General features: G+C 38.4%; 1 protein-coding gene across 4 annotated transcripts in view; it reads right to left on the bottom strand.

Moving 5' to 3' along the window:
• Nucleotides 1-16,267, bottom strand: part of LOC126235790 (zinc finger protein 721-like) — a 74,567-nt gene that overhangs the window by 44,679 nt on the left and 13,621 nt on the right. For all 4 annotated transcript variants that reach the window (XM_049944599.1, XM_049944603.1, XM_049944600.1 and 1 more), the window contains exon 2: nucleotides 1,944-3,587. In XM_049944599.1, the coding sequence (XP_049800556.1) occupies nucleotides 1,944-3,587 (1,644 nt within the window). The remainder of the gene's footprint in view (nucleotides 1-1,943; nucleotides 3,588-16,267) is intronic.

The raw sequence follows: 16,267 nt of genomic DNA, 5'->3' as shown, positions 1-16,267 counted from the left end.
GAATATTTTTTAAGATTTTAACATGTGCTGAAGCAAAACTTTTTAGTATTTCTCTTGATAATGGTCATATGGCTGGAACTGCAATAGTGGGTTTTGTAAATAAATAATTTTGCAGTCAAAGGCGAATGTAAAGTAATTTGGAAAATGTTATGTAACTGTGAACCCCAACTATGAGAAGTTAATCAACATAGACACTGTCAACATTTTGGTAGCATACTAACTAACATGCTAACATGTGGTGAAACAGTGTTTGCCACATTCAATCTGCAGACATGCTGAAGCATGTTCACTAATCAAAATTGAAAACTGTGAACTGTAGCGCGTGAGATTCCTGCTGTGACAAACATGTCAATGGTGACATTCGTAGTCTTCTTCTTTTGTAAAAATAACATTTTACTCTACAGAATGATTCACAACAGACACTGTGTGGAATATTCATAACCAGCAAAGTGCGACGCCACCACTAGCAAAGATACATATCCTTGTGTGCTGCCTCGGAATTCTGGGCCTAAAGGTTGTCCTTTATTGTCATGACTAGTTATAAGTTTTCTAGATCCTCATAGACCATGATATGTGCAGTCAATTTTTTAAAATCTTAATTTCTGTCACTGCTATTTATTTGCCATTTTTATCCACTAAAATACACAGATTTTTTTCTCTCTCTGACAACATGTGTAATAAAATCTTTGGAAGTTTTGTTATCCCAGAACATGAACCGTAATTCAATATAGAGAATACAAAAACAGCCACACTCAAAATAATGAAAATAAAGGCATATTCAATACTCACACTCTGCTTAAAACTTGGCAAAAGTATTTTTGAAGTACACAAACATATAGAAACAGCAACAAATTAGGAACAGTTCTAATAACTATGAGATAAATGCAAATCTGAAAACTAGCACGACTACATCGCATTTGAACTTAGACAAAATATACTTGGTCCACGTAGGAAGATAGCCATACAAACAACAATTCATATGGTTAAGTAAATAAAACACACCCAATAATGATGGTGAAACAGAGCCAAAAGACGTCTAGGTAAAAGTGAACAGGAACAAACTTTTGTTTTGTTCAAGGTGACATCATCAAAGTATTTTATGTTGGGAACATTTAGTAAACTTCACAAAAGTTCAAGAGTATAGTGTACAACCAGTCTTCAATGTGCATTCAATTAAAATAGTTAACAAGGAGCCAAAAATTAAGTAAGGTGTAAGGCACATTTGCTAATTGCCACTAATGATATTTAATTTTCATGTTCAAGAGAGAATGAGGAATGTAAAAAGATTAATTGATGTGTGTGTGTGTATGTGAGATATGGGGATTGGAGGGGGTGTCATGCACAGAAAATCAGCATGATCTTCTTTGCTGACAACACACAACATGGCTGCAAACATCAACAGGAATTGAGTTCAGTGCATAATGAAATGTAATGTGTGCTAACTGAAAGCAGTAATATGTGCATAATGAAAACTAATGTAACAGTGTGCCAAGCAGATGGATTTGGTGGATGGTCTAGTTAAACCTGAGCAAGATACACTAGAGGAGGCGAATGAGTTTTATTTTCTCAGAAGCAGAGCATGCAAAGAAGGAAAACTGTAAGAAAAGCATAGTAGCACGGATTGCACAAGGAAAACGCCTTTCAATAAAAAAAAAAAAAAAATAATCTACTCACATAAAAAATTATCACCTTGAAACCAGAAGAATACTGATGAGAAGCTATGTTTAGAGCACAACTCTGCATGGATGTGAAACATGCACTATAAAGAATGCTGAAATGCTGCATGAAACCAACCTTAAGGTTGATTGGGGGGGGGGGGGGATTAAAAAAAAAATAGGAAACTAGAAACACATTTAATTATCAATAACAGTTAATTTTTCATTGTTAAATCAAGCAAAGGATGAAATCATTTTATTTTCTTAACTATATGGACTTCACCATACCTGTATGGGTTCTTGCATGCTGCACAAGGTTGAAGGCTTTTTTGAAGATTTTCCCACAAACTGAACAACTGTATTTACTTTTGGCATGGACTTCACCTACATGTTTTTTTAATTGAATGTCATCATCAAAAGTAGAAGAGCATTCACTACACACATATCTTCCACCACTATTATGTTGTACCATGTGTTGCTTCAGTGCACCCACACGTTTAAACGTCTGACCACATATTTTACACATAAAATCCGTAATGCTGCAGTTGTCTAAAGCACCTTTGTCAGTCTCTGTTGGTGAGACTCCCAGTTTATCACTTAAGGAACTAAATTCAACTGCTCGAGTTTCAACTTTGACTGAACTGTCGACAGAGATATTAACTGTTTCAACCATTCCACTATTTAAACCGCGTCCATTATCCAAACTTGAGAACGTATTGCTGTTGCTGTTATTGCAATCACTGTTTTTTAAAGTATTTATAGTAGACAATTGTAGCTCAGAAGAATCTGACTTATTATTTTGTGTATGTTTATTTAACATACCATTATTTTCAATAGTTGAGGTCTGAAATTGTAGAGCTGTGTTTATTACAATTGCATCTATATTATTTTCCAGGGCAGTTTTCTCTTCTTGCTCAGAAATGTGGTTTGGCTTTGCTAAATGCAAAGAATTCACATCAACACATGGGATCTTCTGCTCTATATGTGACACAGACTGTTGTTCCAGCACAGAGCATGTAAGCTTTTGGCTAGCTGAGACAGCTGAACTACTGTTAGGTGATGAATTACAAGAAAGGTATTTGTTCCCCGAAATGCCTGGTCTGGAACTATTTTGTGCAAGTTCGCTTTTCACTGGCTGGCTAAGTGATTCTGAGAAATTACTTGTTGCTTCCTCAAAACTCTCTGTGTACTCAAAAGTACTATGCAGACTATCTCCATTAAGGTTTTGTTCAAGCAAATCTAACCCCTCAAATCTTTGATTACATGCTGACGATGTGAATACTTCTTCCTTTGGTGAAAGTTGCAAGGTTTTTTCTACGTCTGGGCTCGGAAAATTGAGAGCTGCTTCAGTTACAATTGATTCGATTGGCACATGCAGAGCGTCTTCCTGTTGATTACTTGATCGGTCTAGAGAGCCCATCATGTTGACACTATCTAAACATTCTATACTGTGCACAGTATGTAAACCCATGTGTTGTTTCAACATTTTTACACATTCAAAAGTCTGATCACAGAGAGAGCACACAAAGCTTCTAAAAGCATCACCTCTATCGAGGAAGCAGTTGAGCAGTGCATCAGTATCACCTGAAGAACAGTCTTCAGACGCATTACACGCTCGATACGGTATCTGATAAATGCGAAAGAGATCGCGTAACATATCTTCACCGAGTCCAAGCTGAGCCTTAACCTGTTGTGTGTACACATTAACCTGCCAGCCCTGCGAACCTGAACGACATGAAGAATGCAAAGGGAGACGATGATGACATGCCTGGCATGCAAAACACAATGCTGAATACAGTCCACTGGACCGCCGAACATCTTCGTGCAGCTGCAGCTGCCCAGAGCAACAACAAGGGCATCCCAATAATGGTCCTAAGGCTTCCTGCAGACATGTGAGCTCCAGCAGACGAACTCCTTCCGCCCGTACCATACCTGCAGATATGCAATGGTCACAATTAAATGAAAATAACAGGCTGTTTGAAGGGGTTTGAAAGATGACATAAAAGTGCAAGTACATAGCTGGAAATGATATGATTTAAAAAAAAAAAAAAAAAAAAAAAAAAAAAAAAAAAAAAAAAAAAAAAAGCAGCAGAAAAATTGCAAGCAAATAGCTGGAAATATCAATTGCAGCAACATAGTTACAATAATTTAAGATCTGTACCCACAGCCAATTTAAGGCCCAGGCAACACAACCAGCTGCTTGGGGTGTCAAGCTGAGAAGGTCACCAAAGGTGCCCCCTTGTGCAAAATGTGTGCAGCAGGTGTAGCAAAAACAATTCACTTCTGCACTCACTCAATTTATGAGGAAACGACAGATGGAAATGGGAGCAACAAATGACATGTTGCTCGTGTGGAAAATGAATGGGACGGAGGGGTGTGTGTGTGTGTGTGTCCAGACGAATATGTCATCTCAAACCAGTCCTGATACTCTACATAGAAAAAATTCTCTCACTGTGCAGCCTTTTATGGTCACAATGATTAGTTACAGCCCTTGCAGTATACAATTCAAAAGGCAGACACCGGAGTATGAAGATGTTATACTGGGATCACAGGATGCCTCAAGCTGGAGATTAAACTGTAATGCAAAAACAGTGTTTTTTCACTTCACATACGAATCGACAACACAGCCAGTCATATCTGTCTTACGAATATATCAAACAATGGAAAAATGACAATATTATGAAAAGGATAGACTGCAACTCACCGTATATGTAGATGTTGAGTTACATACAGGCAGAACAAAAGGACTGTGAAGAAGTAAGGTTTTGGCCAAAAAGGCCTTCATTGGAATTAGATCACACACACACACACACACACACACACACACACACACCACACAGTCTCTGGCTGCTACGGCCAGACTGCATCTATCTGCGACTCAACAATTTTACGATGTGGTGAGGTGAGAAGCAATCCATCCTTTCCATAATACTACAAATATATCCTTATGACAAATGTGATTAGGATACAGAAAGCAACAAGACCACTGCAAGGTCAGCACATGTAATACTGTGAACACAGTCCACCAGTCAGATCATAGACAATACCTATTTTCTTTGATTTAACAAAAGCATTTGACTGTGTCGACTATGTTCAACATTGGTTCACTTCATACCTGGAAAGTAGGAAGCAGAAGGTTCTCCTCCTGTGTGAACAAACAAGTAAGAGAGTTGAGTACGGATGGGATCATACAAAGTTGGTGTGCCACAAGGTTTTGTTCAGAGTCTGATGCTTTTCTCGATTTATACCAATGGTCAACAACTAAACATGACAGACGACTTTTAAAAAAATTGTCTTTGAAGATGATAATTGTTATTGTGAAAGACACTGAATGTAATGTAAATGATGCAGTTTATAGGATAGTTGGTAATATCAGCATGTGACTTTGAAAGAAAATTACGATCTTATGCAAAAACTCAATCATGTTAATTTCACTGTAAGAATAATTTCCACTGCCTCTTACACTGAAACACAAAGGCTTCTTTACTTTGCTACTTCAACTCTATTATCTCATATGGTGTTATATTTTGGGGCAACTCTGTGCACTCTTCAAGAATATGCTTAACCTAAAAAAGGACAGTCAGACTGATCTACAGTATCACCCACAGACTTCATTTAGGCCCTTTTTACATTTTTTATTAATATTTTGATTATAAAATTTCTAATCAGCATTCTGTAAACTATGAACTGACTTGTTCCATGACGTTGGCTTGCATGGTCCCATCGAACATGATAAATAAAAATTTCTCTTTGAAATGCAAAGATCATCACTTTTAATAAGAAACTTCTTGGACTATTAAAACTGTACACTGGACTGATTCGAACTCGGGACTTTGCCTTTCGCAGGCAAATACTCTACCGACTGAGCTGCTCAAGCATTATTCACAACACATCCTCACATCTTTACTTCTGCCAGTACCTCATCTCCTATCCTTCAGACGTCATAGAAGCACTCATCCGAAACTTGCAGTTTCATGGCATATCCTTTCTTCCAGAAGTGCTAGTCCTGCTTTTAGTTAGCTTTCAGACAATATTTGCTGTGGCCTTGTAATGATTTAATTGGTTTCTCTCTAAGTCAGCTTGGCTGATGAACATTTCTACTTCTCTCCAAATGTGTTCTTATTTATTTTATTTAAATTATATACTCTAATCTCTTAACATCTTTTGCCAAAAGTTTAGAAATTACTGCTGTTCTGTGCATGTGTTTGATAAATTACTTAAACACTGTGCCTCAAGGGTTAAAATGGTATTTATTTCACTCTCACTTCAACATTAAGTTGAGGAACAACTCTCTTAATAGCAATATGACATTCTGGCTATAGCACGACAATCCTACTGCTATTGCAAATAAGAGTATACAAATTGCCAATTGTCCACTGTATTAAAATATTTTGAGTTCAATAGTTTGGGGCTATTTTCTTGTGCACGATACCTGCAAATTATGTTGCTTAATTGTAGTGCTGGTGGAGTTTGAGTGGCAATAGCACATCTGAGTGTTAAGCCCTTTTGTAGCCCATTATGAACAGATAGCGATTATTTAATGACTAGTTACATCTCAGTGAAGACTCTAATATATATCAACATATGAAGCCAAAAAGAATGAAGACTTTTTCACTTTAAAAGACTCTTCATCTCTGCATTTGAACTTATCTACTGTATTCAAGCCTTGGTCACCTTCTACAACTCTTAACCCTCACCCTTCCTTCCATTACCAAACTGACAATTCCGTGATGCATTATGGATGTGTCCTATCAACAGATTCTTTCTTTTAGTCAAGTTGTGCCACAAATTTCTTGTTTCACCAGTTTCATTCATTACGTCCCCATGTATTATTCGATCTAACCATCTAATCTTGAGCATTCTTCTATAGCACCACATATCAAAAGTTTCCAGTTTTTTGTGTCTGGGATGCCTTTCATCCAGTTTTTCACTGGCATGCAAGGCCACAGTCCAGACAAATATCTTCAGAAAAGTCTTCCTAACATTTAAATATAAATTACATGTTTCTCATTTTCAGAAACAGTTTTCTTGGTATTGCTGGTCTGCATTTCATCTCTTCCTTTCTTCAGCCATAATCAGTTATTTTGCCATCAAACAACAATACTCATCTACCACTCTCTATTAATGTCTCATTTCCTAATCTAATTCCCTCAGAACTGCCTGATTTATTTTGATATTATTCCATTACCCTCATTTTACTTTCATTCATGTTCATCTTATAAACTCTTTTTAATATACTATTCATCCCATTCAACTGCTCTGTGAAGTCCTGACACAATTATAATGCCATCAGCAAACTTATTTCTTCTCCTTGAACTTTAATTCCTTTTCCAAATTTCTCCTTGGTTTCTTTCAAACTTGCTCAATACAAATTATATAAATATAGGTTTAACTTTCTTCAACCTGTCTTCCAAGATAAGTTGTAGGGTCAATACTGCCCTGAGTTTTTCTGCATTTCTCCGGACCCTAAACTGATCTTCACTACCATTGACCTCTATCAGTTGTTCCATTTTTCTGTAAATAATTAGTGTCAATATTTTGCAACCATCACTTTTTAAACTGATGATTCTATAGTATTCACACCTGTGAGTACCTGACTTCTTTGGAACTGCAATTACTATACTCTTCTTGAAGCCTGAGGGTATTTCACCTGTCTCATATATCTTGCACACCACGTGGGGTAATTCTGTTATGGGTGGCTCTACCAAAGTTCTCAATATTTCTGAGGGAGTGTTGTCTACTCAAAATGCCTCATTTCCATTTAGGTCTTTCACTGAGGCACACAAGCTGCCCCACCTTGGCAAGGTCAGTTGTTTGTGGGAGGATCTGTAACCTAGGTGAGGTTACATTACCCTTACAGCATTCCCAAGCACAGAGCAAACTACAGTGGGCATATGTGATTATTTTTAAAAATAATTGTTTGCATTTTACTGCTTGGATACTGTTATTTAGCAATAACATAATCCAAAATAACAACACAGTAACATATTACACCCAGAGCTTTTCAGCTTCGTCTCTCGCAACATGAATTACAATGTCAATGACAGTTGAAATTTCTAAGCTGCATGTAAATGTTGGTTCTAGGCATCTCCATTACCTCCTAAAAGACTGATTGAAGTACTTTGTAAAAATTGGTACAGAATTCCATTCAAGACTATTTATAAACAACATGCACAAATTCTAATGTAAATGATGATAAAAATTACAGACATTACAGCAATCTTAGATTTTTCCTTAAACCTTTTTAAAAAATGGCTCTGAGCACTATGGGACTCAACTTCTGAGGACATTAGTCCCGTAGAACTGAGAACTAGTTAAACCTAACTAACCTAAGGACATCACACACATCCATGCCCGAGGCAGGATTCGAACCTGCGACCGTAGCAGTCGCGCGGTTCCGTTAAACCTTTTAGTACACTCCTGGACCCACCTTGAATTATAGTGTCTAAGTAAGGAATGAAGAAGTATTAAGAAGAGTTGGAGAAGAAAGAAACATGCTGAAAGTCATCAGAAAGAGAAAACAGAACTGGATTGGACATTGTTTGAGGAGGGACTGTTTACGGAAGGAAGGAATAGAAGGAATGGTGGACGGAAAAAGGGGAAGAGGAAAAAGAAGATATCAAATGCTGAACAGTATCAAAGGAAGCAAATATTCAGAAATGAAAATACTGGCTATGGACAGACAAAAGTGGAAGAGGCTTAGCCCATGACAAGACCTTAAGGCAGACTAACATACTACTACTACTAACAAGGGAACCTCCCCATCGCACCCCCCTCAGATTTAGTTATAAATTGACACAGTGGATGGGCCTTGAAAAACTGAACACAGATCAATCGAGAAAAACAGGAAGAAGTTGTGTGAAACTATGAAAAAATAAACAAAATATACAAACTGAGTAGTCCAAGTGTAACATATCCAACATCTAGGACTATATAACACGAAGAGCACCGTGGTCCTGTGGTTAGAGTGAGCAACTGTGAAACGAGAGGTCCTTGGTTCGAGTCCTCCCTCGAGCAAAAATTTTACTTACTTTATTTTCGCAAAGTTACGATCTGACCGTTCATTCATTGACGTCTCTGTTCACTGTAATAAGTTTAGTGTCTGTGCTTTGCGACCGCACCACAAAACCGTGCGATTAGTAGACGAAAGGACGTGCCTCTCCAATAGGAACCGAAAACATTTGATCGCAAATTCATAGGTCAACCGATTCCTCCACAGGAAAACACGTCTGATATATTCTATACGACACTGGTGACGGCATGTGCGTCACATTACAGGAATATGTTGTCGACCCACCTAACTTGCACACTTGGCGAATGGGTAAAAAGATTCTTCTACCTTGCCCGATTTAGGTTTTCTTGTGGATGTGATAATCACTCCCAAAAAAGTGATGAAAACATTTAGTTTGTCGCATAAACGGCAACAAATGAATGCAACAGTTTCACAGTCGCACAATTTTCCCTGTGCTCTGTCAAAACAAACGTTTTCAAGTTTTTCCGTGTGTAGACCGTCAAATCCTGCATGTGTCCAAGCAAATCTGAACATGTCCTGGAATTTTGGAGAGCAAAGTTGATCATGTCTGAGTGCATGAACTTTGATAATTGTCTGAAAATAAAAAATTAAAACTTTTCACTCGAGGGAGGGTTGAACCAGGGACCTTCCGTTCCGTAGCTGCTCACGGTAACCACGGTGCTCCTCAGTCAACAGGTACCTTAATGTGACATATCTTGCACACGGACTACTCAGTTTGTATATTTTGCTTATTTTTTTCATAGTTCCATACAACTTCTTCATGTTTTCTCGATTGATCTATGTTCAGTTTTTCATGGCCTATCCCTGTGCCAACTTATAACTAAATCTGAGGGGGGTGCGATGGGGAGGTTCCCTTGTAAGAGCATAGATATTGTTTGAGTTGAATGTGGAACTAGGTTTCAAATTTGTACGCATATGCATATATGAGAAGTTTCATTGTACGCAGTAACATTATATTTCTGAAACTTCCTGAAAAATTAAACTGTGTGATAGACTGGGACTCAAACCCAGAACTTTGCCTTTTGTGGACAATGTTGTTACTAGCTGAGCTATCCAGGCATGTCTTGCAACCTGTTTCCACAGCTATACTGTCAATACATCTCTCTTGCTTTCCAAACTTCAGAGTAGTTCATCAGCATACACTGTGGGACTAGCATCCCTGGAAGAAAGTATACTGTGGAGAAATGGCTTATCCACACCCTTTGGGATTTTTTCAGAATGAAAACAGGAGACTGGTACTGACACAAGTGAAGCTGTGGGTGGTTAATGAGTTGCACCTGGATAGCACAGTCAGTGTCCGGCCCCAGTAGCTGAGTGGTCAGCGTGACGGAATGTCAATCCTAAGGTCCCGGCTGGGTGGGAGATTTTCTCCGCTCAGGGACTGGGTGTTGTGTTGTCCTAATCATCATCATTTCATCCCCATCGACACGCAGGTCGCCGAAGTGGCGTCAAATTGAAAGACCTGCACCAGGCGAACGGTCTACCCGACGGGAGGCCTTAGCCACACGACATTTCATTTCAGCACAGTCAGTGCGACACTGCCTATGAAGCACAGTCCGGGACTGCTAAGATCTTAGCTCTGCCACAGTTTAGCACCATCTACATACCTCTCCAAGCTCTTTGGGCACTAACACGCTAGACAACATAAAAACATAGAAGCATTCAGAAATTTGTATACACCCAGATCACTATAACAAAGTGACTGATAGCTAGCTGTTTATAGGACAACTACCAGAGCAAGAACAAATCAGAAAACAACCTCGATGTGCCTTTGTTCCGCTCACCCTTTTCATATTGCACTGCTATCTGATGGACTGGTTGTTACAGTCAGATGCGAATTACACTTCTAATGGATAATGTAATGGTGTGCATTTTGGTCCTTTGTATGCCATTTTAGTTTACAGAACTGACTGATTGAAGCTAGCAGTAAAAATGCTATAATACTCTAAAAATGCAAATTCAATACTGCATGTTAATGTATACAGCACAGAATTGCACAGCTACCACTGCCACAGCAATGTATAGTAACTGTGAATCAGCATAATCTTCTACACCCAAATGTGCTAGTGTGTCACTCACTTTATTCTGGTCGAGGTGTAGTTCAAAAGGTGACTCAAACAAACACATAATTAAAAGCAATGATATGCCAGATAAAGTGTACAAAGGCATTCAAGGTATGATGAAAATAAGATAACATGGCAATGATGCCAGTCAATGAGAAATCACTAAAGCAGAGGAAGAGTAATGTCTATAGAGGCAGACAATTCCACAAAACATAATTCTCACCAATTTAAAAAAAGTTTTCACAAAGGAAGAAGTGGGCTTTAGAAGTTCCAAAAATATAGAAGTTAATTCAGCTGAGTATGAGAAATGATCTTGTAATTTTTGAATAATGGTGTGCTGCTTGACATAGTCATGTCAATTAAATATCTAGGTATAACACAGCCAAGTGATATGAAATGGAACAAGTATATCAGAACTGCAGTAAGGAAGACGGATGGCCGACTTTTGTTTAGTGGGAGAATTTTGGGTCAGTGTAGCCCGCTATAAAGCAGACTGTGTATAGAACACATGTGCAACCCACTCTTTGAGTGCTACTCGAGTATTTGGGATCCCAACAGGTCAGGTTAAAGGCTGATATCGAAGTAATTCAGAGGCACACTGGTAGATTCGAAACACAAACTTTGATCACCACGGAAATGTTTCGCGAACTCAAATGTGGTTCCCTGAACAGAAGACAAAGTTCTTATCACAAACCATTGTTGAGAAAGTTTCGAGAACTGGCAATTGCTGCTGACTGCAGAACAATTCTACTACTGCAAATACATGTCTAGCATAAGGACCATGAACACAAGTTAACATAAATTAGCAGTCACACGGGCACACATAGACAGTGGTTTTTCCTTCGTTTCATTAGTGAGTGGAACCGGAAAGGGAATGACTAGTAGTGGTACAAGATACTCTCCACCATACACTGTACAGTGGGTTGCTGAGTATGTATGTAGATGTAGATGCTGATACAACAGAATGCGCCCTTTTGCAGATTGTAAATGGAATTATAGATCTACACAGTGAGTAAGAATGACAAATTTGTCCGTTAGCAGCTACAGCTGGATGACGTGCTCCATTGATGCTCCACAATTTTCAAAGTTTTGACCATGATAAACTGATGCTGCAGTGTTCATCTTTGGTATGGTAGTGTAAAAGGTGTCACATATTCAGCTAAATAAAAAATCTACACAATTTGAATGTTTATTTACACATACAAACCGACTTACATTTTTTTGTATGCACCCATGTGTGGCATATAGGTCCAATTCAAAATTCTAGATTCTAATGTTTATGTTGTTTCTGCATCACCTTTCTGTGATTGTATTAATATTCACATGTAACACAATATACTGCTTATTTTTTTCTTCAATTGCCATAAAAAAAACTTTTACCATATCATCACATGTAAACTTAAATAGGCCACATCTAACACTATCGCATATTAACGTGGGGAGGGGGGAAAGCAACAAGTTCTTTAGATTTTTCAGAATTTTTGGACACTTACAAATTTATATTTCCAAGAATTTTCAAAAGTTGTGAGTGTTGCACATAACCTATTTTTTAGTCAATCAGCATTTGAGATTTACAGTTACTGTAAATACTTAACATTTTACGTTATATTATTTTTCTCTTTTAACAGGAGTGTATACTGCCTGCATTTATTGTAAACTGGTGATATTGTTGAATTTGTTACTGGCTTTAAGCTGAAGAATATTTCACAAAAATAGTAAATTTTGTACCATGTTTTTCTGTTGTTGTAACAGATATGTCATTTTGACTCTAAAAGGTTACCAGGCCCACTAAAGGGAATCAGCAATCTTAGTGTAAAGCTATTATTACTGTTCTGTAAGATATTGCACCAGGCACAATGCAGCCACACTGTCTATGCTGTTCTCAGGCACAGGATGGGTTGGTTGGTGTTTGTAAGCAGCTAGGAATCATCGTGACTACTGTATGGCAATTGGAAGCTGCTGTGAGGGCTACTGAGAGCCATTTACCACAGTTATTAAAGGTGCACTGCGAGCCATTTAGCAGAGATACTAAAGGTCTGTCCTCTTCAGTGGATACTGTCTCTTTTGCAGGAAATACAGGATGTGTCACTCAACATACACTTCAGTGTGTGTGACTTTATCAACGGCACGTCTAGGCGTCCTGTGGAGGGGAGACAAGGACCAGGGACAGGATGTTACAGCTACCCCCTTAACCAACAAGTTCGCGGTGCTATCTTCCACTGAAACTAAACTGAACCAGTGAGACTTCACTTATCGGAAAACGTACACAGTGTGAAGGGAGGTAAAACACAGGGGGAAGGAGGTCTATCAATTATCTGCAAGTCAAACGTACAGCTAATAATGGTCCCCCCTTATTGAAATGCCAACAGTGGATTGGAAAAAACACCATCGACATTCAGTGGGTATGCCTGGGGGTCTCATTCCACATTTGTCAATGGGGCTATTCCAATAGTCACTGAGAAAAAAGGGTGTAACCAAATGCAAAGTGAGGCTCATGTTGAGAAAAATGTTGTTTGTCATCTGGGAACCAGAGCTGTATTTATATCATTCCAGTGACTGGCAGAAAAGGTTGACATTATTAGCCTCGTTCATATTGTTTCAACAAAGCTCACAATCTGCAGCACTGTCCCGATAACAGAATGTGGCCTCCTGGTTCTCAATCAGGTGGAAGGTTGGAACCTGAGACAAAAGATATGTGACAAGCTAAGCTGCAACTTCCTGGGCTTGTACCATAGTTTTGAGAACTGGAGGGTCCCCCTAAATGAATCAATTCTGCACTACACAACAGAGGCTGTTACCCGGGTATCGGAGGTTTTTTTTAGACTGGGTCAAAATACTAATCAGAAAAAATATTATGTAAAAGTATAGTGTGCTTGCCTGTATCAAACTTGGTTCAAATGGCTCTGAGCACTATGGGACTTAATTTCTGAGGCCATCAGTCCCCTAGAACTTAGAACTACTTAAACCTAACTAACCTAAGGACATCACACACATCCATGCCTGAGGCAGGATTCGAACCTGCGACCTAGCGGTTCCAGACTGTAGCACCTAGAACTGCTCGGCCACTACGGCCGGCTTGCTTGTATCAATGAAACTTTAACTTACTTGTTAGATTATAATGATATGCTGAACAAAGGTTCTAAACCGGAAGACAATTTTGAGTTTGAGCCTGGAGATTTTTAAAAATTATTTTGCATGCACCAGGACAATGAAATACATTTCAACTTTTGCATTTTGTAAGTTTAAAGGCCTTCATTTTTGTCCTGACACCATCTTGTGGTAACAACATTCTGAGAGCTTTCTGTTCTCTTAGTGTAACAGATTTTTTTGGCTGTCATTATGGAAAATACTGTACAGGCGTTAATACTTGTTATGTGCACTGCAAAAAGCATGCATAAATCTCAGAATGAAATCAAAACACTACTGATATACTGAAGACAATGTCAGGAAAACAACAGAAAGGTTCAGTCATGTTATTCTATTCACTGAAATAAAAGAATAAAGATCCTAATTATTTGTAGAAGTGGAAGTAACAACTCACTGAGTAGCTGGTGGCAACTCACTGTGTAGCTGAGTGGCTGATATACTCATAAACAAGTCTGCAGACCTTGCCAAGTGTTCAGACAATTTTGCTGATCTAAATAGTACAGTTTACACATCAACCTGCGTGGTTACACTGTCCTGGTTGACTGCATTGTGCCAGCACTGCAGGATGAGCTGTAATAGTCAGCCCTGAAGGTCTCTGTCTGAAAGCTTGGCAGCGTTTCAGTCATGCTTGTGTGCCTATCGAACACTCAGTCTCACCCACACAGCAAACAGTTACCCTTACTTCTTCCATTATTTACATTTGACCAAGTGAGATGAGGTCTAGATTTCAAAAGAAAAATAATATATAATAAGAACAATGAAAGCTACTTTGGAAAGAGGATACTGAGGGGTGTGAACTATTAATTATTAAAAGCTATTATTGGATTTGGCATAAAATCACCTTCCACATCCCTCTGGCATAGCTGAGAAGCTGTAGTTGTGAGTATACGGGATGAACATAAGACTGAAAAGTGTGCCCCAAATAGGTGCAACAGACTGAACTATTTACCATGAATTATATAGTTTTGACTGTTTGGCCACTTAAGTTTTCACGTAGTGATGCCCTGAGGAATTTTTTGAGCATGCTCTGTAGTAAAGGTCTCTGTGCAATAGACGGTACAGGACTTTCGGACATGTGTGCAACTCTTTTGTCAGTATGGTTTAACGAAATCAGGATGGCTAATCAAACTAGAAAGAAAAAGTTCCTGAGAATTCCAGGTATGGGGAGGAAAATGGTGTCATTTGTTAGAAGCTACTGATAAATTAATTGTGAGTGGGGAGGGGAGCATACAGCAATAACAACTTTTCTTTCATCACAGCTGAGATACACTAGCCATAAGTAGGAGTTTAATCACAGTTTTTAAACACTGATAATTTTTATGGAATAATGTTCTAATAATTAGCAGTCTTTGAAATATTAAGTATTTTAAAATTTGTGATTTTTAAAACTCAATAAAATTAAATTTTAATGTAAGGTTAAAAACACAGAATTCCACGAGATTTTACGAAATTCCTGAAGTTCCCTGAGATTTCCCCTGATTTTTCCGGTAAAATGTAATTCCCTGAGAATTCCAGGTTTTCAAGAAGAATTGCCACCCTGGGGTCCTCAGGTTACTTGTGAAGTTTGTTTCAGAAATTACTCTTGGTCAGTAATAACATACCAAGTAAAACAACACAAAAATTGTGGACTTGAAGTTTCAGCTAAAATAATTTATTCATTGACCAAGGCAAACATTTAATTTTATTTGTAAAATATGTGCCCTATGGAAAGCAGAAGAAAATACTTTCAGCACTTTGCCGTGAATTTGAAAGGAATCTCAAATGAAGCTAGTAACAGTCAGGGTAGATGGGAGGTGCAACGGAAATCCAGTTTGCCATGCAGACTGGAGTTAGTGCAAAGGGCATATCAACAAGTTCACCAGAAAGTGCCCTTGATGTGTGCAGTGAAAAAGACTAAAACTGTGTTTCTTATCAAAGAACGTTATATGATATGGATCGACCGAAGGGGGCAGTTTTTTAAGACACTGACATGTTTAAAAGGATGGAGTTGGTTCTATCTGACCATCCTGATTTAGGTTTGTCCTAAATAACTTCAGGCAAATACCGGCATTGTTTCTTCATTAAGACCATGGCCGACAACCTGTCCTATTCTCAGAAAGCTATTTGTTTTACGTGCATTATGATGACAAACCCAACACTGTTCTAATAATAATAATAATAATAATAATAATAATAATAATAACAACAACAACAACAATACATGACAGCTAGAATGGAGAACAATCTCCAATAATTTGGGATGGGTAACGGCTGTTGTGGGACAATCAGTAGGGAAAGGCTGAGGGCAAAGGGGTCAAATGGGGATGGTCAAAGATGGAGGCCTTTAGAGGATGACGGCAAGGCAAATGTGGCCTTATGGCATATGCTGG

This window comes from Schistocerca nitens, chromosome 2, assembly GCF_023898315.1.
Source record: "Schistocerca nitens isolate TAMUIC-IGC-003100 chromosome 2, iqSchNite1.1, whole genome shotgun sequence".
NCBI lineage: Eukaryota > Metazoa > Arthropoda > Insecta > Orthoptera > Acrididae > Schistocerca > Schistocerca nitens.
This window is presented reverse-complemented; position numbering and strand designations above follow the sequence as displayed.